The sequence below is a fragment of the Pecten maximus genome, chromosome 15 (genome assembly GCF_902652985.1).
Source record: "Pecten maximus chromosome 15, xPecMax1.1, whole genome shotgun sequence".
In the NCBI taxonomy this organism is placed as follows: domain Eukaryota; kingdom Metazoa; phylum Mollusca; class Bivalvia; order Pectinida; family Pectinidae; genus Pecten; species Pecten maximus.
In genome coordinates, this window is record NC_047029.1 from 31,123,768 (window position 1) to 31,148,006 (window position 24,239).

At 38.7% G+C, this 24,239-nt stretch overlaps 2 protein-coding genes across 3 annotated transcripts; one reads left to right on the plus strand and one right to left on the minus strand.

Moving 5' to 3' along the window:
• Positions 1-17,232: 17,232 nt before the first annotated feature.
• On the plus strand, positions 17,233-19,406 carry LOC117344237 (the record flags this gene model as incomplete). Its single annotated transcript, XM_033906917.1, is given in 1 exon segment — positions 17,233-19,406. A coding segment is annotated over 1 exon segment (2,112 nt), but the record flags the coding sequence as incomplete, so codon positions are not given.
• A 767-nt stretch (positions 19,407-20,173) lies between these two features.
• Positions 20,174-22,934, minus strand: LOC117344238. 2 transcript variants are annotated; one of them, XM_033906919.1, is made up of 2 exons: positions 22,102-22,934; positions 20,174-20,462 (listed from the first exon to the last, which is right to left on the minus strand). In XM_033906919.1, exons 1-2 carry the CDS (start codon positions 22,661-22,663, stop codon positions 20,404-20,406), a joined length of 621 nt encoding a protein of 206 aa, XP_033762810.1. In that variant the 5' UTR covers positions 22,664-22,934; the 3' UTR covers positions 20,174-20,403. The 2 variants fall into 2 exon arrangements, 1 of the variants encoding a protein (XP_033762810.1); XR_004536133.1 differs by lacking the exon at positions 20,174-20,462 and adding an exon at positions 20,984-21,033.
• Positions 22,935-24,239: the final 1,305 nt, after the last annotated feature.

A 24,239-nucleotide genomic window follows, 5' to 3' on the forward strand; every position in this document is an offset into this window, starting at 1 on the left:
CTTTTGAAAAATTTAAAATCCAAATATCCTAACTTGAGCTATTTTTAAACTTCATATACCTAGAACGGCATTAAAATTGATAGAAAAGATATCTTTTGATACACACAAAATATTCAAATTTTCTTGAGAAAGCCAAATGTTTGTGATAATCGCTACTCCCAAAATCAAACTGAAAAAAACAATTGCATAAGAATCTTAGTAATAAAAGAAGAATGAAACTTCTTATTTTAAACCTTGTGTTGATTGTTTTACTGAATATGTAATGTTCTGTGATCAACCATCTAAAAGACTTTAAAATATATCCCCGTTGACGGTGTCAGAGCTGTTGTACTTGGAAGCCCGTATATATACAAAATAGGAACAGATAATCAATGCTTTCTGATCAACATACATTCATTAAAAACGTATCACCAACGACACTTTACAACGACAGGTAATGCACCATACAATATCAAATCAAATGTATGAAAATGACCGTAAATAAATACATTGCATGATCGTAATAAACTGTACAATAATGGACTAAAAATCTATTGTATAAAACACAATGGAACATTATCTGCCAACTCCTACATACTGTTGGGAGTGAAAAGAAATGTCAAATGCTGTTCAAGGTCACAAATTCAAGGTCACCTATTAACTGTATGTTATCTTCTCTGTAGAAAATCTCAAGTCTTAAGTTCTGAAAACGTTTTCTTAATAAATGTATGTTTGCCATAACACTAGGATGCAGTCATATATGTTCTTGTTAACATTATGCCGACCAATATCCTGCTATTTTAACTGCTTTTCAATCTATCACTTCTTAACGATGTTCATGTTAACATTATGATGACCAAATCCTGTTGTTTAACTGTTTTTAAATCTATCACTTCAGAAACGATGTTTTTGTTAACATTATGATGACCAATATACCGTCATTTAACTGTTTTGGAATCCATCACTTCAGAAATGATGTTTTTTATTAACAATTTGACCAAACACTTCAGCAACATATAGCATATAAATGCTGGTTTTGCTTGTTGTTTTACTGTCTTTGATACTTTTTCCACATTTTCCCACATTTTCATTTTCCTGATTAGTGCAATACACGTGAAAAAATATCCTTGCATTTCATTGTCAACAATTTCAAAAGTTATTAAGTCAAACACCGAAAATCCCAGGGTTCTACTTTCAAAGTGAACTTTCCAACCAACCAAAGAAAGATGGGACCTTGAACAGATGATGTAGACAACTTATATGTTTTTGATGATGAGGATGGTTCACATATCTAAGGAAACAGTTTACTTTCACCAAGGATGTAATAGTTCTTGCTTCCACTACCCTTTTTTTTGAGGTTGTGTATTGAGATTGATACATACAGACACATGTATTTTAGTTAGTCATCAGGTTTAATATATCCATTGTAACACGTGTGATAATTAAGTAATGATGAAGCGAGAGTATGAACTGGACGGAGAACAAGACATTGACTACATTTCAACCAGTAAGTATACCTTTGTATGTTTAAAATAGGTGATTTTCAAGCCTAAGCACAGTGATTTATCAACCCAACCAACTGGCCATATGATTGTAGTATAGATACACACGTAACATGGACACAAGGTTAGGAAAGCACAGGGGCTTGACAATCTAACCAACTGGCCACATATTTGTATTATATAGAGAATACATGGTCAGTGTCTTGAAATATAAGCTGTATTTTGGCAAGGGTAAAGCAAGACAAAAGCGGTGAGCCACTTTTTGTCTTTCTGTCCCGAGCCAAAAAATACAGCTTATATTTTAAGACACTGACCATGTATTCTATTTATCCTGCAACAGTTAGCCTATCAAAAATAATCAATTTGAAGTGAAATGGTATCAACAAGGATACAAATATATTCGCATTGTCAACGCTGTTTCACCTGGAAGTAGGTCAGTCGAACTGACGCACGTGCTAAGATTGGAAAATACAGCTGTTTTCCGTCACTGTATACAGCAAAAATATATATGGTGGGTGTATTCCGACAGGGTAAAGAAATATACACACATAACATGGACGTGTGGTTAGGAAATGTCCCTGTGAGTGAAAACACAGGGGCTTGACAACCGAACCAACTGGCCATGCATATATTTGTATTATAGAAATATACATAAAACAGACACCAGGTAAGGAAATAATGTGAAGTCCGTGTGAGCGAATTTTTCTGAAGGTAATGATCATTTACCATTGGACAAGTCTTGGTTCCACTGGGTGAAATGTAGCATTTATATAAAGCTGAATATAAAGATGGACACGGATTATAAATAAATATTCCTGTCAGAAACTTCATTCACACGCAAAATCTAAGTACATAACTATGTACCTGGTCAAAACATACACAGTATGAATAACTGTTAACTCACTTCCATCCATCTCAAACATTCTTAACACAAAATGCTATACTAACCGAAGCTATACAATATGATAACTAGTATATACTTGTATACATGTGTTATGCTCTCTGACGTTTATTGAGGATTTGATCCGACAATAAATTACAGAAAAGTGATCTTAATTTATTAATGCACATTTTCACTAATAATTTATTGTAACCAAAAAATGCATTATATACATGGAAAACTGATAATAGTCGTGTTCACTGTAATGGAACAATATAACTGACATGTCTAATGTAAATGTAGATATGTCATTTTAGATATAATATCAAATGAATATCTTCAGAAATTTTTGAACTAATATAATTCAAACTTTCATGCAGTGGAACTTAATACCTGTCATTCAAAAATGCCTGTTTGTTGTTTCGGAAAATGGTGTCTGAACAATTTTAGAGAGTGCCCTCTGGTTGATTTATATTCACTTGCATCAAATAATTTGTATTTGTCCAGATTATATTCGGCATATCAACCCTTTCTCTGCGGAACTCCAAGATGGGCAAGCCAAGGATTTTTAACCTTTCTGAATATGTCCTGTCAAATAACGGCATAATGCTTTTGATGTTTTTCAAATAGATGTATCCGAATTCCTTGATAGTCTGGTATATAAATTCCTGGCCTTCTTGTAGACAGCCACATTTTTGGTTAGTTGTACAGTGTATGTACTTTGTCCACCTACTCACTTTGTCTTTTCTAGCGTCGCTAGCAACTTGATTCAGGCAGGTCATTGTTATGGCATCGTGGTGTCTTTCCTTACTCACAGGCATGTACTTTTCAATAAGATTAGGAAGCAAAATAGTAAGGTAGATCCAGGCCGTATTAACATCCTTCTGAATTTCAAGTTCTCTGATATCAAAAAAGTGTAATTTCTGTCTGATGGTCTCCTTTAAAGAGGTTATATTTGGGAGTGGTACCTTCAGGTTTTCTTGTATTGTCTATATATCCTATAAACTCAAAACTCAGTACAGTGTGGTCACGTTTACCCAATCCAGGATATTGTTTTTAACTTGTTAATCATATTTACCTCATTGGTCAATATCAGGTCAAGTATTGACGGAGTTTGGTTCTTACTATATCTTGTAGGTTAATGTACATGCTATTACCAGAAATTATCTTAGATATTTGCGGAAATCTACTAGCTGGATGGTGACTGTTGTTACATTGTGGTTCCACTTGATTTCCTTATAACTGAAGTCACCCACACTACTAGCTTGAGTGTCTATCGGTACTTTTCTATTACCAAAAGTAGTTCATTTAGTTTCCTGTAGTTTTCATCTGAACCACTTAGGAATTCTGTAGATCTAGTGTATGTTACATAATAGCAGCGAGTCGTTGCCTCTGAGCTTGATAAGACATGCTGTATATTTCGATAATTTTCCATTGATGTGTTACTTGCTCACATGTAGGATTTTGTCTATAGCAGAAAGCAACTCCGTTTATCAAATGGTCCAAACAGCATAACATAGTTTTTTAGATTGTAGATTGGTAGACTTGTTGGTGCTTGAGAGTTTTTTGGTAGAATCTCTTTCAAACATATCAGATCTGGAGATACAGTGTTTGTAAGTTCTTCTAGCTCAATTTTCTTATTTGATGATAATGTAGTAGGGTACAATTTCAATGTAATTGAAATTGATATGTAGCCTCTATTTATTGTAATGTATTTGTACATTTTACATAATTGAGATCCGGTCCGGTATATTGTGACGGAACTGTATGTAGTATATTATCATGCTTTGTAAACCGGTTCTTAGTAGTGTCAAGGTTCAATCTATTTTTATCTTATTGCCCAGTGGTCAGTGTGCGCACTGCGCGGCAATCTATCACACCCGTAATGATTTGAATGATGGCGGTTTGGTTTTTACAATAGGAGACATTTTGATATTCATCAGAGCTGTGCTATTCAATTGTAAGTACAGATAATGTTTTATGTTGATTATATTGTCCATTACTACAATGTACTGATCGTATTTGTATTTGCACGTAAGGATCAGTGTTTTTGTTAGATTTACTTTATTCTCGAGTACAAGTCAATCTATCTTGTGGTAATTTGAATTTCATAATATTAGAAATTCATGTTTGTCTTTTATATTATATAGAAGATATGTTCTGGCTTTATATTTTCGTCAGTATGATTGTTTTCGAGATTCTTGTAAAAGTAAATGTTCGATTTCTTTTAGCAGTATGTTATAACATCTGAATATCATTTGTAGATATGCACCATTGTCTGTAACCGGCCATCTACGGGTTATTTCCCCTTGGATTAAGCCCTCTTCCTTTTTGAAGAGGTAGGTTTTGTTATTTCCGTACATTTGTAAGCCATGTGGTATTTTGCTAATTATTTGTATTTTATATATCTCTGTAACTGTAATTGAGTCGCAATCGATTCAATAGTATTTGTTTAGAAGTAAATGTATATCTTGCTTCGGTGTGCATAAGGTAATCTTGTCAGTTCCTTTTGTAATGCATGATTGCGACTGGGTTATCTAGTATTTTGTTTAAGTAGTATTTATATAGTGAAGCGTGTTTGTACTAAATGCGTTAGCCAGTCGCGTTTCACTGGACGAGTTCATTATTTGTCTAGGAGAAGAAGGTTTTAAGACTGTGATATTTTACTATTGTTATATTGTTATATTGTTATTATATGGTTTTTATCCCACGGAATAAACGGACTTCACAGAGCTATCGTGTGTTTGTAGTACGTGTTCGATCCCGGAGCAGTACCACTGCTACATTAATGTGACAGCAACGGTATACAGGAGTGACCCCCTAGTTATCACAAACAACTAAATGATTAAAACAAGGGACGTATACAGTTATAATCGCTGATCCCTATTCATCACTATACATAGTTGACACCGGGGTGTCATTTAGCCTATATTCATGACTTCATGCTCAATATCATTGATATCAAGACTATCTGTATGCTGGTGTCGACTTAACTGGTTGTTTATTGTCGATGTTACATATATTCTACTTGGTAGATACGAAGGTCTTTCCTGGTCAACAGCTCTGGTTAAGTTCCTTGATCCAATCTGTCGGTGAAGGACTAGAGGGTTTGTTGCGGCGGGACAAACCCCAAACATCAGCTGACCCCCCATGACCGACCTCATTGGAGTGGAGACATGTCCAGGTCATATAGCAGGAATTCCACATATTCTCCTCGGTCTAACTGGTGGCGATGTTAGAATCAGGACATATCGGGGGTTTCCTTCTTTCTTGGCAGCTAGTTTAGCTGTTCTTCCCTTTCTCTGTACCCTTGTCAGATCTCTTGTGTGTGCAACACCTCTCATCGAAGGTAGAGCTTGTGGTTTTATTTCTCTTGCTTTTTCCAGTAGAAGTTTCTTGTTTCCTATGACTGTCACTAGTGGTCTAGTTCCCTCTGTTGTAGCCTTTCCATGACGGAAATGGGCAAGGATATGAGGAACACGGTAATGTGCTCATTTCTTAAACCATTTTAACTGTGGGACAATTAACTACGTGTACGCGGCAGCATTATTACATTCTTACGGAATGGGGAGGGGACAGAAGGCGTATTTGTCATCATTTTCAGAGTTCTCATTCCGGTAATTAATTTAATGGTGGGCAATAAACCACATGTCCGCGACAGGATTATTACATTCTTACAGAATTCGGAGACGTCAAAAGTTGGTTCCGTCATCATTCTAGAGTACTTAGGATGATCTGTTCTTGGTCAGATTTCGTGTGCACCTCGAGAGGGATGTGGGGAACACGGAATTGTGCTAATTTTGGTAACCATTTTCATGATGGACAAGGAACCACGTGTCTCCGTTAGTATTATTACATTTCGTACGGAATGGGAATGAGTCAAAAGGCGGTTCTGTGATCATTTCCAGAGTACGGTGAACGGTCGGATTTTGGTCAGAATTTTTGTGCACCTCGATTGAGAAGGGGGAAACACGAACATATGCTTCTTCCGGTGACCATTTTCATTGTGGAAAATGAACCACGTATCCCCGTCAGCATTATTACATTCTTACGGGATGGTGACGGATTAAAAAGCAGTTCTGTCAAATCATTTCCAGAGTACTCAGGAAGGTCGGATATTGGTCACAATTCGTGTGCACCTCAGGTGGCATATGGGAAACACGGATATATGCTCATTTTGGTAAGATTTCCATTATAAACAAAGAACCACTTGTCCGCGACAGCTTTATTACATTCTTACGGAATTGGGAGTGGTCAAAAGGCGGATCTTTCTGCGTTTCCTGAGTGCTTAGGACGGTCGGATCTGTGTACTCTTTGATAACATATCCGCTCAAGCTTAAAATTTTGAAGCAGTTTGATTGGTTGTACGAGTCTAGGGCTGCAGTACACGATCACGTACATTGTATATACACTTATTTCGGTCATTATGTATCTTTGGCAGTTATAGATATACAAACACTGGGTGTGTCGATACATGTAAACCATGTAAATGTTTAACAGTATATTATCTGAGGGGGCCGCGGTGGCCGAGTGGTTAAGATGTCCCGACACTTTATCACTAGCCCTCCACCTCTGGGTTGCGAGTTCGAAACCTACGTGGGGCAGTTGCCAGGTACTGACTGTAGGCCGGTGGTTTTTCTCCGGGCACTCCGGCTTTCCTCCACCTCCAAAACCTGGCACGTCCTTAAATGAACCTGGCTGTTAATAGGACGTTAAACAAAAACAAAAAAGTATGTTATCTGAACTGTGATTCTCTGAAACATTTTTGATAAACTTTTTGTCGAATTATCTTCGCCTTTCTTAAAATGTCACTAAAGAGAAATTATATAACGGAGTTAGACATGTATATTTAAATTCATGATTATAATTCATTGGAACAGCTTTGTTTAGTGTTCTTCATTAACATGTTTAGAATAAACAAACTATTTAAAACATCGGCTTAACCTCTGGCAGCTCGACGAGTAAAACATAACGGCATAAAGACATTATTTATACATATGTATGTTACGTAAATAATTAAGGACGTGTTTGTGATACTTAGAATTACCTGGTTCACGTTTCATTATGTACCGTACAAGGTGGTTCCCCAACAGGTAAAATATATCCGATGGATTTGGTGTCACGTGTATAAATACAACTTCATTGAGTGGGTGTGTGTATATACACACAAATACATGTGGTATACTTTTAAATCCGGAATGAAACAGAAGATATTTCTTGAACAATTTTGTCCATAACTTGATTACGTGTCTGTTGCTACTGGTTACAGTACACGATATCGAAGACATCATAAAGTCTACTTTCATCTAAATACAATACGAAGAGAACATTAGGATTGAGTGTACATTATTTTGTGGCCTTGGAATTTTAAAACAAACTACTTTCATGACACACAATGTACATGTAGTTCTTTATTTTGTTCGAAACTGTAGTAATTACCATGCAACATTTTCAATGTAATTAATTCCAATTATCTTCTGCTCTGGTTCGTATATTGTTTTTCTTATATACATATTCGTTATAATTATATTTGATACAATATACTTCAATATGAAAGGAAAGCAGTCCAAGCTTATGTAGACCAGGGTTATACCTGTGGTATAACACTCTACGTGTATGTGTTGTGTGAGCGAGATACGTGAGTAGTGGTCACACGTGTGTGTATGTGTTGGAATGTGAAAGCGTCCTACTGACCGTTGACAGGGGGAGACAACTCTTGTATTGATGGACTCTCATCGGATTTTGGGTCAATGGCAGATAACTCACCAGGGTCACCATCAGGGGAAGATAACTCATGTAACGATGGACTTAATGGTTGTGACAGTGTAGAACTCCTGACCGGTCCAGGGGCCCCAAGGGTAACTACCCTCTTGGATGTCCTCCTTTGAGGAATGACATACCGTCCACTGTCCGTGCTCGACCCGTCGGTCTCCTCCGAGCTGGAACTTGACTCAACCCGAGTCTTAACCCTACTGACCTTATTCGGACAAACCCTGCGGTTGTCCCCAGCATCACTTTGCTGTAGGTCCGTTGGTATTGCTGTAAATAGCAGCAACATGTTCCGGTGTAGCGTTCGCACGACACCAACACCATCTTCCCTCTGCACTTTATAGACCGGAAGCCCATCTACGCCTGTTAAGTTATACACGCGTGAATGGTTTGTACTTTCGTTTCTGTGTACAGTCCGTTTCGTAAATGTCTGTATTAGCCGTAGATTCTTCCTGATCTAATTTATTCGACGTACAGGAAACCTAAAACAGAAACAATACAACGACGAATACAGACATTTACGAAACGGACTGTACACAGAAACGAAAGTACAAACCATTCACGCGTGTATAACTTTCCAGGCGTCCCAGGCCCAAGTAGTAGATGTCCGACAATGGTCTCGCAACCATGCAAGTATCTCTTTATCATAAGCACGTCCGGACTGGTGAAAGTGCCGGCGCCGAGTGATAGTTAGGCGGAAAATAGGAGGGAAAACCAGTTGGGGTGTGATGGGAAAAACGTGCTAAGTCATACAGTCCGTCTGTCAACGGTCAGTCGGACGCTTTCACATTCCCACACATACACACACGTGTGACCACTACTCACGTATCTCGCTCACACAACACATACACGTAGAGTGTTATACTACAGGTATAACCCTGGTCTACACTTACATAAGGCATCTCAATATTCCGTTGGTCACGCTGAAAATGTTAAGTAATATACAACGAAAATATTATTCACTATATTGACCAAGGGGATCAACTCTGGTACATCTATAATATACAAAGGACGTAGTATATGGAAAATAGATTTTTAGCCTCCTATAAACATAAAAGTATGCAATATTTTATCAAAGTAAATGTTGAAATATTTCAACCTTTTAACAGTTCTAGGTCAAAGTCTCATAAAGTGCCTTTTCGCTAGCCTTGATCATTACTGCGAGAAGTTCAGCAACAAAACGGACAATGATCCATGAGTTTGATATCATACTGCAAATACATTGTATCACATATGGAATATCCATCACTTCCGGTCCTGTATGGATACAAGTCTGTCGATCTTCTTGGTGTTTGTAAAGAATGAGAGAGACACTGTATGTTCTTTCATCTTTGTAGAGATCGCTATTACTATTGCGTCACATACTGTAGAATCGGCGGGCTTTCTCTGTAGTGTGGGAGCTTGAAGTGTGTTCGATCTGATCCTCCCGTTCGGGGATACATCCATTGTATAGAAAAGTTTATATTTTTTCACTTTTGTGGACTATAGGCAGTTTCGGGTCGTTTTGGATGAAAAGGACGAGCAATATCTACAATGAAAAAGAAGTAAAAGCTGTACTGAAATAGTTAACGGCAGTGACATAACATAAATCAGGATAAAACAAAACACAGAAGAAACATGAATAAATGAGTGAAACATCATCCATAATCTTGGAATTACATTTACACTAGCTCCCTGTAAATCGTGGTTGATATGTGTAAATACAATTACATTGTAGATATATATAAAATTAAGTTTTAAATTACCAAAAATGTCCGGTTTAGATCATAACAGACGAATCCCTCAACGAACCATTCACCTACATATCTATGCATATATCTAAATGAGCGATAGAAACTCATTCAAACGTATAACTAAGTTACTAGAAATAGGAAATAACCTTATTCTATAAATAGGTTCCTCGATGATTCGTGACGTGTGTATTGTTATGAACGTGGCGGATGGCGGTATGAGAGGATGGCGAACTTATAACGGGGGAATTATATATAAGGGAAATCCGTTCTAGGGGTGTAGGTGGCGGTATGCGAGGGTGGCGGTAGATTCGGGTGGCGATAGGTCGAGGGTAAACTGTACATTACAACTTGAAATGTCGCCTGTTCTCCTTCGCTGTCCTCAAAAGTAGTAGTCAATTTATCATGGTTTTACATACAGCAAATTGTTTTTGTTTTGATATTGCGTGCACAGATGATATCATGATGAAATTGAAAAAAAAGTACGATACTGATCTGCATGGATTATGTAAATAAAAGATTTTAACTATTACGATTAGGGCAACAATATTGAATTTCATTTTCACTTACAATATGATAAAAGTGGTTAGATGATGGGACAGAGAGAAGAGAGAGAGAGAGAGATTCCGTGTTGGTCATATCATATATCATACATCAACTATTTCTAACAAGTGTTTATCACCATTAATTTGATCAACAACTAAATTCCAATACCAATTCTAAATTTAAGATGTAGAATATAACTTACCCGATGGCTGATATTTGATTACTGCCGAAGCTTCCTTTTACATTCCGAACTGCAATATTGTATAAAATACACAGCAGACGCTCACTTCACCTAGAACATTGCATTATAGTACGTACACAGAAGTCGCCAACAACCTTGATTAATCTAAAATTACTTTTAAAGGAAAATACCAACACCTCAGCTCGTTCACATGTGTCTATGTCATTCGTCTACATAACACATACCAAAATACATCTAAGTGTTGAGAAAGAAAATGTTTGCTGATGAATGCTGCGATGTGATAATGATTTCATTGAAGGAGTTCATTAATTATGCCCATACAATGTGGCTATATCAACGATGTTTTATCGTTATATAACAAACCCCACGTCGGCAAGATATTACTAGTAAAACTTGATATCAAGGATTCTACATGCCCTCCAAAATCAACTACCTGCCTGAATCTTTCCTAGCAATGTAACAGTAACCAACAGCGACTGCCTATCTCAATATTTATTTACAATGTAACATTTACCGACATGGACAGCTTACAAGTAAGCCGTATGATACACGTGATGATGATAATTTCCCAATTGTTGATTGTCCATTTTTAAATAGTAACATCCCTGGTTTCCATAACTACGATTTTTACATGTCCCAATTAAATCGATATTTAAATCAGATGAGGTCGACTACTGACAAAAAACTTACAAAACTTTGTTTCTAAAGATGCAGGCTGATCAGAGACCATGGGGAAATGTTATGGTCTACATCATAATCTCAATGGGAACTTTCATTTCCATATGGTTGATGCGTGTTGACATGTCATGTTGTTTTGGTGTTGAGAATGCAACTCGTGTTTGACTTAACACGAGTTTAACGGCGGGTGTAGTCAATGAAGCAAACGAAGTTGGACATCTTATATATATGCAATATTATAATAAAAAGTATCTTTGTTGAAATATGTTACCACATTTTAACAGTTCTAGGTCAAATTCTCATCAAAAGATTCACCAGCAGATGTCATATGTGCCTTTACGCTTGCCTTGATCATAACTGCGAGAAGTTCGGCAACAATGTGGACAATCCATGAGTTTGATATCATACTGCAAATACATTGTATCACATATGGAATATCCATCACTTCCGGTCCTGTATGGATACAAGCATGTCGATCTTCTTGGTGTTTGTAAAGAATGAGAGAGACACTGTATGTTCTTTCATCTTTGTAGAGATCGCTATTACTATTGCGTCACATACTGGAGAATCGGCGGGCTTTCTCTGTAGTGTGGGAGCTTGAAGTGTGTTCGATCTGATCCTCCCGTTCGGGGATACATCCATTGTATAGAAAAGTTTATATTTTTTCACTTTTGTGGACTATAGGCAGTTTCGGGTCGTTTTGGATGAAAAGGACGAGCAATATCTACAATGAAAAAGAAGTAAAAGCTGTACTGAAATAGTTAACGGCAGTGACATAACATAAATCAGGATATAACAAAACACAGAAGAAACATGAATAAATGAGTGAAACATCATCCATAATCTTGGAATTACATTTACACTAGCTCCCTGTAAATCGTGGTTGATATGTGTAAATACAATTACATTGTAGATATATATAAAATTAAGTTTTAAATTACCAAAAATGTCCGGTTTAGATCATAACAGACGAATCCCTCAACGAACCATTCACCTACATATCTATGCATATATCTAAATGAACGATAGAAACTCATTCAAACGTATAACTAAGTTACTAGAAATAGGAAATAACCTTATTCTATAAATAGGTTCCTCGATGATTCGTGACGTGTGTATTGTTATGAACGTGGCGGATGGCGGTATGAGAGGATGGCGAACTTATAACGGGGGAATTATATATAAGGGAAATCCGTTCTAGGGGTGTAGGTGGCGGTATGCGAGGGTGGCGGTAGATTCGGGTGGCGATAGGTCGAGGGTTGTGCTGTTACATTTGTTAAGAAAACTCAATTTTAGTTAACCTGTTATAAGAGTTGTTTCCCTTTGACTGTAAAATGCGTTTTTGGTATTTTCGCGCCACCGAGAACTCTTTAGTGAAGAAGGTGAGAAAAAGTGATAGTAAACTAAACCATGATGTGATAAGCTGTGCGGCGAGCGATTGGGAAAGTTTTCGGAAGTTTGGGAGACCATAATGTAAGTTTTATAGGTATTGTTATTATGAACATGTTGCAATATGCTGCAATAGAGAATGTTGTAATGTTACTGTCAGAAATCAGTCATAATAAGCCCTGGCATTTGTCGCGATAAACAATGCCATGTGGTGGAGTCATTTCGCCCATATATTTCCTGTCATAATTTGTGTAGATTTTGGGTCGAGTTGACCTAGTCATATGGAAGTGATATGATATTGAGTACTGTGTAAGCTTTACCAATGTATGAGAATTGTATGTTTTCGTCTCGAATAATATTCAGATGAAGTAAATTAGGTTTGGTTTGGAATTAATCAGTTTATAGTATAGAATATGTGATGAATACAAAGGCACATTGTTATTGATGATCAAGTCACATTGATAGTCGATCTACTTGTAGTTAAGTACTTTTCAAGTACATTTCAAGTTTGTTCAAGTACATTTCAAGTTGAGTTGTATTGTGAAATATCAGTCAAGATGCTTTGTAAGTCTATTCATTATTCTAAAACAGCTTTATTTCTGTTTGTTACAGTCCTTTACTACTACTATGGAATAAATTACTACGCACTTAAAGCAGCTGTCTTGGGTATTTTGTTATCGCCCTGATCTCGTGCAAGTACAGTAAAGGAATTACCAATTACCTCCCCTTTTGCTGTCCGGAACTCTCTCGAGTAAATGGAAGACAGATGTCATGGCCAGCCATTCAGGAAAAGAAACTGACTTTGCTCAACATCAGTCGGCTACTAGTGAACGACGACTCATAACCATGACTGAAAAGGCTGCAGAATTGTTCTCAGAAAGAGTCAGAACACTTCAAGATAAATTACACCCAGCATGGGTCGCAGTCCAAAATGAATTGGAACTAGGATCAAAATGTGAGGGTAACGCAGAACTCTTAAAGAAAGCTCACTCTTCAATATGCTTAGCATACGCAAGTTATCGCTTAGTATCTCGTGAGTATGTTTCCTTCCTTGGCGGCGCAAGGTCAAAGAAGGGCGAAGAACTTTTACAACGACATGATGTTGATGACAAACTCAATGATGATCTTGTCAGTAAATTTCTGCAGGGAATTGAGACAAAAAGGACACAAATGGACATTGATGAAACTAGGTCAACATCAAGAAGGTCACGAGGTTCAAGGACATCAGCAAGGTCACAGGGCTCAAGTACAAACTCATTTATTAAAGCAAAAGCAAAGGCTGAAGCTGCTAGAGCAGGGGTTGCATTTACTGAGAAAAGGGCTTTGCTTCTCAAGCAGCAGGCTATTTTAAAGGAACAAGAAGCCCTATCAGTAGCACAGGCAGAAAGAAAATGCCAAGAAATTGAGGCTGATCTACAACTGTTGCAGGATCAAAAGATGTGTGCAGAGGCAGAAGCCGAGCTGGAAGCATTGGAGACAGTTGATGGGTGGGACGACGACGGACAGACGTCGGGTCTGGAAAGGAAAAATGTTGTTCCGTCAGATGTGAATCCTAGGGAACGTGTTCAACAGTATATAAATGAACATTCAACAACTTATGAGTCAAACAGTCCCATAACTCATGACCAGCCAAATACACATTTGAATAACATGTCTCGACAACCAACTAGATTTATTAGTCCTCAATTGCCCACAGAGTCAGCAGTCGAGGGTCAACAACAACCATCTACAGATTTGGGTTATCGGTCGTCTCATAGAGCTTTAAACCCCATGGTAGAAAACTTTGTTCCTGCAACTATAACAACAGAAATTTCAAGATTTATGCTGAGAAAGGACTTGTTGTTTTCAAGACTCACATCTTTTAATGACTCTCCAGAAAATTTTCTCCCCTGGAAAGCTGGATTCTTAAATGTTGTTAAAGAACTTGGTGTTTCCCCCACAGAGGAATTAGATCTATTAGTTAAGTGGTTAGGTCCAGAATCATCAAAACACGCAATCAGCATTAGGTCGTCCAATATAAGCAATCCAGAGAGAGGATTACAGAGAACTTGGGAGAGACTAGAGGAGCGTTATGGTTCTCCAGCATTGATAGAGTCGACGTTAAAAAAGAAAATAACTGCACTGCCAAAGATAACTAACAAAGATTGTGCAAAACTTTATGTACTTCATGATACACTTATGGAAGTTTCATCGGCCATGGAAAATGAGAAGTACACTGAACTCCTTAGCTACTTCAACTCATCGACTGGGGTCAACCCAATTGTACAAAAGCTTCCTTATCACCTCCAAGGAAAATGGACTCAGAAAGCAACGAAATACATGAAGGCATATGGTGTCAACTATCCACCATTCTCAGTATTTTGTGACTTTGTGAACGAGATGAGTTCTATGCTTAATAATCCAAGCTTCATGTATGATGACACATCTGTCACCAGAGACAGCACAAACAAGAACAATGTCAATAATACCAGACCATCAAAGGTCAAGTCCTATAAAACAGAAGTTGAAACCGTTAAAGATGTTCATGCGAAGGGCAAGAATAAACCTACGTGTCCATTTCACAACACTGAGGGGCATTCACTAAATTATTGTCGTACCTTTAAATCAAAACCATTGAATGTGAGGAAAAGGTTTATCAGAGACAAGGGTTTATGTTTCAAATGCTGTGAGAAATCAGACCATATTGCCAAAATGTGTGGAGTGAATGTAACACGTAGTGTTTGTGACAGCAACAGTCATCCGACAGCCTTACACGTTCATGGCGGGGAAAGAAAAGAAAATACAGAGACATGCGGTCAACGAGTTGAGGATATTAAGACGGCATGCTCCAGAGTTTGTGGTGAGGTCAACTCATCTGGGAAATCCTGTGCTAAAGTAGTACTACTCAAAGTTCACCCAAAGGATTCTCCAGAGAGAACTTTCCAAATGTATGCCTTGATCGATGATCAAAGTAACAGATCTCTTGCCAAACCAGAATTCTTCTCGATGTTTCACGATGAGAATTATAGCGAGGTACGCTATTCCTTGTCGTCCTGTGCAGGAGTGATTGAAACATCAGGCCGTAGGACGGAAACTGCAGGATTCATTATCCAAGACCTTGAGGGCAAATCATCTATTGAGCTACCCAGCCTAACAGAGTGTAGTGAAATTCCAGATGTCAGAGAAGAAATACCAACACCAAATGTTGCCAGAAATCATTCACACCTTCAGGAAATTGCATCGAAAATCCCAGAGCTCGATGACAAATCTCAAATACTATTACTTTTAGGGAGAGATCTACCTGAAGCCCACCACGTTCTAGAACAGAAGACTGGTTGCAGAGGATCACCATACGCACATAGATTGCATCTTGGCTGGGTTGTCGTTGGCGAGACTTGCCTGGGCCAAGTTCATAGATCTGGATCAGATGTTTTCAATGTTAAGAAAACATATGTGCTTAAAGATGGAAGACATTCTGTGTTTTCACCCTGTGAAAACCGCTTTGAACTTAAGGAAAACAAAAACAGTGATGACGTGTTTAAGATAACAAAGCACGACAACAAGGTGGGATTGTCGGTGGACGACAAACAATTCCTGGAAACTATGGACAAAGATTTCAGGAAAGAACACAACGGTAATTGGAGTGCTCCACTTCCGTTTCGCACCATGAGGCCCAGATTGCCAAACAATAGGAACATGGCATTGAACAGGGCGCGCAACTTGTCAGCTAGCTTAAGGAGGGATCCTGCAAAAATGGAACATTTCGTAACATTTATGAAACGAATGTTTGACAACAACCACGCAGAGTTAGCTCCCCTTATGACTTCAGATGAGGAAGGTTGGTATCTGCCTATCTTTGGGGTGTACCACCCAAAGAAAAGAGACCAAATACGTGTTGTATTTGATTCATCAGCAAAATACAACGGTCTATCATTGAACAACGTTTTGATGTCCGGGCCAGATCTCACCAACAACTTATTAGGAGTTCTCATGAGGTTTAGACGAGAACCTATTGGTGTGACAGCAGATATTCAACAGATGTTTTATCAGTTTAGGGTAGAAGAAGAACATCGTAACTTCCTGCGATTCTTCTGGTTTAAAGACAACAATCCCGACCTAGAACTTGTAGAATATCGCATGTGTGTACATGTCTTTGGAAATAGTCCGTCTCCCGCGATAGCTACATATGGCCTCCACAAAAGTGCGGAAGCGGTTGAGGAGATCTACGGTGAGGATGTGACAGCGTTTGTACATAAGGACTTTTATGTCGATGACGGTCTGGCTTCGTTTACAAATGTTGAAACTGCTATAGATGTGATGCAACGTACACAGAATGCATTGGCTTTCGGAGGAAACTTGCGCCTACATAAGATAGCATCAAATAGTATGGATGTCATGAGTGCATTTCCAAAGGAAGATCTAGCTGGGGATCTAAAAAACTTGGACATATGTCAACAAGGCTTACCCCTACAAAGGAGCTTAGGGTTGACATGGGATTTGAACTCTGATAACTTTAAGTTCATTATACCGGAAGAGGTAGCTAACAGGAAGTACACCAGGAGAAGATTTTATCCACACTCAACAGCATTTACGATCCTCTGGGTTTCATCTCGCCAGTAGTGGTTCATGGAAGGATCTTAATGAGGGATATGATAACAGAACAGACAGACTGGGATGAACCATTGGACATAAAATACAAAGAAGGTTGGGTTAAATGGTGTCAATCATTGAAGGATTTGGAGGACTTGTCAATTTCTCGAACATACCTCCCAATTTCCCTGTCTAGCACTTCAGAACAGGAAGTCCACATATTTTCGGATGCTTCAGAGAAGGCAATTTGCGCAGTGGCATATATGAAAGCAACAGACATAAATGGAGATACACATGTTGGATTCATTATTGGAAAATCCAAAGTATCACCTAAGCACGGTCACACGATACCTAGGCTAGAATTATGCGCAGCAGTCATTGCGGTAGAGCTTTCAGAGACTGTGTCGGAACATTTGTGCTTTCCTGTCGAGCAGATGAAGTTCTATACCGATAGTAAAGTCGTGTTAGGGTACATCAATAACCGCGTCAGGCGTTTCTACGTTTATGTTGAGAATCGTGTCAACAGGATTCTGAGGACGACTCTACCTAAACAGTGGAGTTACGTGTCAACCAATGACAACCCGGCAGACTTAGGAACACGACCAGTCTCGTCTCATCTGCTAGATTGTAGTGATTGGATTCGAGGCCCAGAATGTATTCATACCTGCGAATTGACCTCTGATGAAACATTTCAGCTCCAATACCCTGAAAAGGACTCCGAAATTCGTCCTGAAGATGAAGTGCATTGTTTAAAACTCTCAGTTCGTCGACACCATGAGTATGATCTTGGCACCAAACGTTTTGAGAAATTTTCGCATTGGGAAAATTTGGTACATGCTATCATGTTCCTGAAGAGTTTTGCCCAGAGACTATCAGTTCAGAAATGCAGCATGAGATCTACACTGGGAGAGAAGCCGATTGCACAGGATTTGAGAGCTTCCGTCGAGAGACTCATTATAATAGAAATACAGAGAGAGGCATTCAGTAGGGAAATAAATTGTTTACTGAATGGCAAGGAGCTCCAGAAGGACAGTAGTATCCGGAGTTTGAATCCTTTCATTGACAATGATGGTATTGTTAGGGTTGGAGGACGCTTGAACAATGCTGACCTCAGCAAAATGGAGAAAAATCCTGTTTTGATCCCTAGACGTCATCATGTAGCAACATTATTAATTCGTCACTATCACGACAAAGTCAGACACCAAGGCCGCCTTCTGACTGAAGGAGCAATACGAAACGCTGGGTTTTGGATCGTTGGATGTCGACGCATGATAAACTCGTATCTTCGTAAGTGTGTCCGGTGTTTGAAATTACGAGGAAAACAACACTTTCCTAAGATGGCCGATCTTCCATGCGATCGGTTGGATCCAGCTCCCCCATTCAGTTTCATTGGAATAGACGTTTTCGGACCATGGACTGTCCTCAGTAGGAAAACGCGTGGTGGGCAGGCTCATTCGAAGAGATGGGCTGTGATTTTTACATGTTTAGTCATCCGTGCTATTCATATAGAGGTGATTCAAGAAATGACATCATCCAGTTTCATAAACGCACTTCGTCGTTTCATTTCATTAAGAGGAGAGTTCAAACTCATTCGATCGGATTGTGGAACCAACTTTGTTGGAGCAGCAAAAGATATTGGTGCAAACATTATTGATATCGAAGAACCCAATCTTAAAGCCTTCTTAGCACAGAAAGGCATCTCTTGGAGGTTCAACCCGCCTCATTCATCCCACATGGGTGGGGTCTGGGAGCGTCTGATTGGCATTTCGCGGAGAATTCTTGATTCACTCCTTTTGGATGTTCCGCACAAAAACCTTACACATGAAGTCCTCTCTACATTCATGGCAGAGGTTTGTTCCATTATAAACGCGAGGCCCCTTACAGGTGTTCCATCGGACCCGGAGTCTCCTATGCCACTGACACCATCAACCTTATTGACATTGAAGACGAATCATACAGTGGAGTCCTTCTGTATTGAGGAATTCTCTCCGATGGATCTTTACAAAAGTCAGTGGAGGTGCGTTCAACAACTCGCGAACTGCTTCTGGAAAAGGTGGAAGAATGAATTTCTTTCATCTCTACAGGCAAGACGGAAGTGGCAGAGCGAAAGCAAAAATGTTACTGAAGGAGACGTTGTCCTCGTCCGAGACAAAACGCTACATTTATCGTTATATAACAAACCCCACGTCGGCAAGATATTACTAGTAAAACTTGATATCAAGGATTCTACATGCCCTCCAAAATCAACTACCTGCCTGAATCTTTCCTAGCAATGTAACAGTAACCAACAGCGACTGCCTATCTCAATATTTATTTACAATGTAACATTTACCGACATGGACAGCTTACAAGTAAGCCGTATGATACACGTGATGATGATAATTTCCCAATTGTTGATTGTCCATTTTTAAATAATAACATCCCTGGTTTCCATAACTACGATTTTTACATGTCCCAATTAAATCGATATTTAAATCAGATGAGGTCGACTACTGACAAAACTTACAAAACTTTGTTTCTAAAGATGCAGGCTGATCAGAGACCATGGGGAAATGTTATGGTCTACATCATAATCTCAATGGGAACTTGCATTTCCATATGGTTGATGCGTGTTGACATGTCATGTTGTTTTGGTGTTGAGAATGCAACTCGTGTTTGACTTAACACGAGTTTAACGGCGGGTGTAGTCAATGAAGCAAACGAAGTTGGACATCTTATATATATGCAATATTATAATAAAAAGTATCTTTGTTGAAATATGTTACCACATTTTAACAGTTCTAGGTCAAATTCTCATCAAAAGATTCACCAGCAGATGTCATATGTGCCTTTACGCTTGCCTTGATCATAACTGCGAGAAGTTCGGCAACAATGTGGACAATCCATGACTTTGATATCATACTGCAAATACATTGTATCACATATGGAATATCCATCACTTCCGGTCCTGTATGGATACAAGCATGTCGATCTTCTTGGTGTTTGTAAAGAATGAGAGAGACACTGTATGTTCTTTCATCTTTGTAGAGATCGCTATTACTATTGCGTCACATACTGGAGAATCGGCGGGCTTTCTCTGTAGTGTGGGAGCTTGAAGTGTGTTCGATCTGATCCTCCCGTTCGGGGATACATCCATTGTACAGAAAAGTTGATATTTTTTCACTTTTGTGGACTATAGGCAGTTTCAGGTCGTTTTGGATGAAAAGGACGAGCAATATCTATAATGAAAAAGAAGTAAGAGCTCTACTGAAATAGTGAACGGCAGTTACATAACATAAATCAGGATAAAACAAAACACATAAGAAACATGAATAAATGAGTGAAACATCATCCATAATCTTGGAATTACATTTACACTAGCTCCCTGTAAATCGTGGTTGATATGTGTAAATACAATTACATTGTAGATATATATAAACATATTCTCTCACACTTATGGAAAATGTTGATGTAATTTGATTGGTTGTACGAGTCTAACTGCAGTACACGATCACGTATATACACTAATTTCGGTCACCATGTGTGTTTGACAGTTCTAGATATACAACCACTGTGTGTGTCGATACATGTAAACCATGTAAATGTTTAACAGTATATTATCTGAGGGGGCCACGGTGGCCGAGTGGTTAAGGTGTCCCGACACTTTATCACTAGCCCTCCACCTCTGGGTTGCGAGTTCGAAACCTACGTGGGGCAGTTGTCAGGTACTGACTGTAGGCCGGTGGTTTTTCTCCGGGCACTCTGGCTTTCCTCCACCTCCAAAACCTGGCACGTCCTAAATGAACCTGGCTGTTAATAGGACGTTAAACAAAAACAAAAAAGTATGTTATCTGAACTGGGCTTCTCTGAAACATTTTTGATAAACTTTTGTCGAATTATTTCGCCTTTCTTAAAATGTCACTAAAGAGAAATTATATAACGGAGTTAGACATGTATATTTAAATTCATGATTATAATTCATTGGAACAGCTTTGTTTAGTGTTCTTCATTAACATGTTTAGAATAAACAAACTATTTAAAACATCGGCTTAACCTCTGGCAGCTCGACGAGTAAAACATAACGGTATAAAGACATTATTTATACATATGTATGTTACGTAAATAATTAAGGACGTGTTTGTGATACTTAGAATTACCTGGTTCACGTTTCATTATGTACCGTACAAGGTGGTTCCCCAACAGGTAAAATATATCCGATGGATTTGGTGTCACGTGTATAAATACAACTTCATTGAGTGGGTGTGTGTATATACACACAAATACATGTGGTATACTTTTAAATCCGGAATGAAACAGAAGATATTTCTTGAACAATTTTGTCCATAACTTGATTACGTGTCTGTTGCTACTGGTTACAGTACACGATATCGAAGACACCATAAAGTCTACTTTCATCTAAATACAATACGAAGAGAACATTAGGATTGAGTGTAACATTATTTTGTGGCCTTGGGAATTTTAAAACAAACTACTTTCATGACACACAATGTACATGTAGTTCTTTATTTTGTTCGAAACTGTAGTAATTACCATGCAACATTTTCAATGTAATTAATTTCAATTATCTTCTGCTCTGGTTCGTATATTGTTTTTCTTATATACATATTCGTTATAATTATATTTGATACAATATACTTCAATATGAAAGGAAAGCAGTCCAAGCTTATGTAGACCAGGGTTATACCTGTGGTATAACACTCTACGTGTATGTGTTGTGTGAGCGAGATACGTGAGTAGTGGTCACACGTGTGTGTATGTGTTGGAATGTGAAAGCGTCCGACTGACCGTTGACAGGGGGAGACAACTCTTGTATTGATGGACTCTCATCGGATTTTGGGTCAATGGCAGATAACTCACCAGGGTCACCATCACGGGAAGATAACTCATGTAACGATGGACTTAATGGTTGTGACAGTGTAGAACTCCTGACCGGTCCAGGGGCCCCAAGGGTAACTACCCTCTTGGATGTCCTCCTTTGAGGAATGACATACCGTCCACTGTCCGTGCTCGACCCGTCGGTCTCCTCCGAGCTGGAACTTGACTCAACCCGAGTCTTAACCCTACTGACCTTATTCGGACAAACCCTGCGGTTGTCCCCAGCATCACTTTGCTGTAGGTCCGTTGGTATTGCTGTAAATAGCAGCAACATGTTCCGGTGGAGCGTTCGCACGACACCAACACCATCTTCCCTCTGCACTTTATAGACCGGAAGCCCATCTACGCCTGTTAAGTTATACACGCGTGAATGGTTTGTACTTTCGTTTCTGTGTACAGTCCGTTTCGTAAATGTCTGTATTAGCCGTAGATTCTTCCTGATATAATTTATTCGACGTACAGGAAACCTAAAACAGAAACAATACAACGACGAATACAGACATTTACGAAACGGACTGTACACAGAAACGAAAGTACAAACCATTCACGCGTGTATAACTTACCAGGCGTCCCAGGCCCAAGTAGTAGATGTCCGACAATGGTCTCGCAACCATGCAAGTATCTCTTTATCATAAGCACGTCCGGACTGGTGAAAGTGCCGGCGCCGAGTGATAGTTAGGCGGAAAATAGGAGGGAAAACCAGTTGGGGTGTGATGGGAAAAACGCGTGCTAAGTCATACAGTCCGTCTGTCAACGGTCAGTCGGACGCTTTCACATTCCCACACATGCACACACGTGTGACCACTACTCACGTATCTCGCTCACACAACACATACACGTAGAGTGTTATACCACAGGTATAACCCTGGTCTACACTTACATAAGGCATCTCAATATTCCGTTGGTCACGCTGAAAATGTTAAGAATTATACAACGAAAATATTATTCACTATATTGACCAAGGGGATCAACTCTGGTACATCTATAATATACAAAGGACGTAGTATATGGAAAATAGATTTTTAACCTCCTATAAATATAAAAGTATGCAATATTTTATCAAAGTAAATGTTAAAATATTTCAACCTTTTAACAGTTCTAGGAGTAGTATAGTAGGTAGGTTTTGGGCCACATTTATGAGGTGCAGCACCTCCTGGCTGGTGACACGTGTCAACCCAGATGAGGTGCAAAACAAGATGGCGGCCAAACAATGAGGTGCTAAAACAAAATGGCGGTCGAAAAATGAGGTGTAAAAAAAAATAAAATGGCGTCAACCGAAATGTTGTCAAATGGCGGGAAACAGTTTTGTTTATGGTGTGAACAACACACCCGCAGGGTGTGAGTGCGTTAGCTAAACTCCGGAGCATGCGCACTGCACTATTTGGTGAACTATTGTACGTATACCATTGATTGTTACGGTATTGAAATTGTATCGGTAAATGTTACAACCGCTGATCATAACTTGGTCAGTACGTCCACTTTGAACAAATATTCACACCTGAACCGCCCAGCTAACCCAATATGTTTGTTCGGCTGGCTCGTCCAAGTGTGAATGTTTACCGAGAGAAAAAAAAAAAATCACAGAGGTCAGCACTGTCACTAACACTCTCTGCGCTGTTTTTGAAAATGATTTTAAAGTAAAGAACCAACTTAATCAGTACCATTTCACAAAATATATCAAAGAGAATGGAACATTCACTGGTTTACAGACGTATCTATTTTCTCAAAGAACTCGGGAATACTAGAGTACGTTATAGAAAAATTATGATACAAAGCATTAACGTTCAACAGATGGCAGCACTCGCTAAAATCGTACAGTTCATGTTAAATGGTTCACTTTCCATATTACAACGAGATTATAGAATATTTAGAAGGTATATTAACATGTTGAGACAATTAATTTCTCCGTCTATATCTCTAACTCGAAAACGAAATAGTCTTTTGAGGCATCACGATTTACTGCCCCGAATATTGAGAGAGTATTATCTCAATCAAACGATTATAATTGAAATTCAAAACGCTGACGAGTAGTTTACTTCGGACATGTATAAACATGTAAAGACCATATCTCACATTCAGCCTCAATCAAGCGCTGATTTATTCAAAGTTAAACCTAGACT

What these genes read in the sequence shown, in the direction of transcription:
- LOC117344238 (XM_033906919.1), bottom strand. Translation starts at nt 22,663, where the DNA reads ATGGTTTGTACTTTCGTTTCTGTGTACAGTCCGTTTCGTAAATGTCTG. An exon ending in TTCCCGTGATGGTGACCCTG is followed by an intron (nt 20,463 to 22,101) that starts GTGAGTTATCTG and finishes TTTTCATTATAG; the next exon opens with ATATTGCTCGTCCTTTTCAT.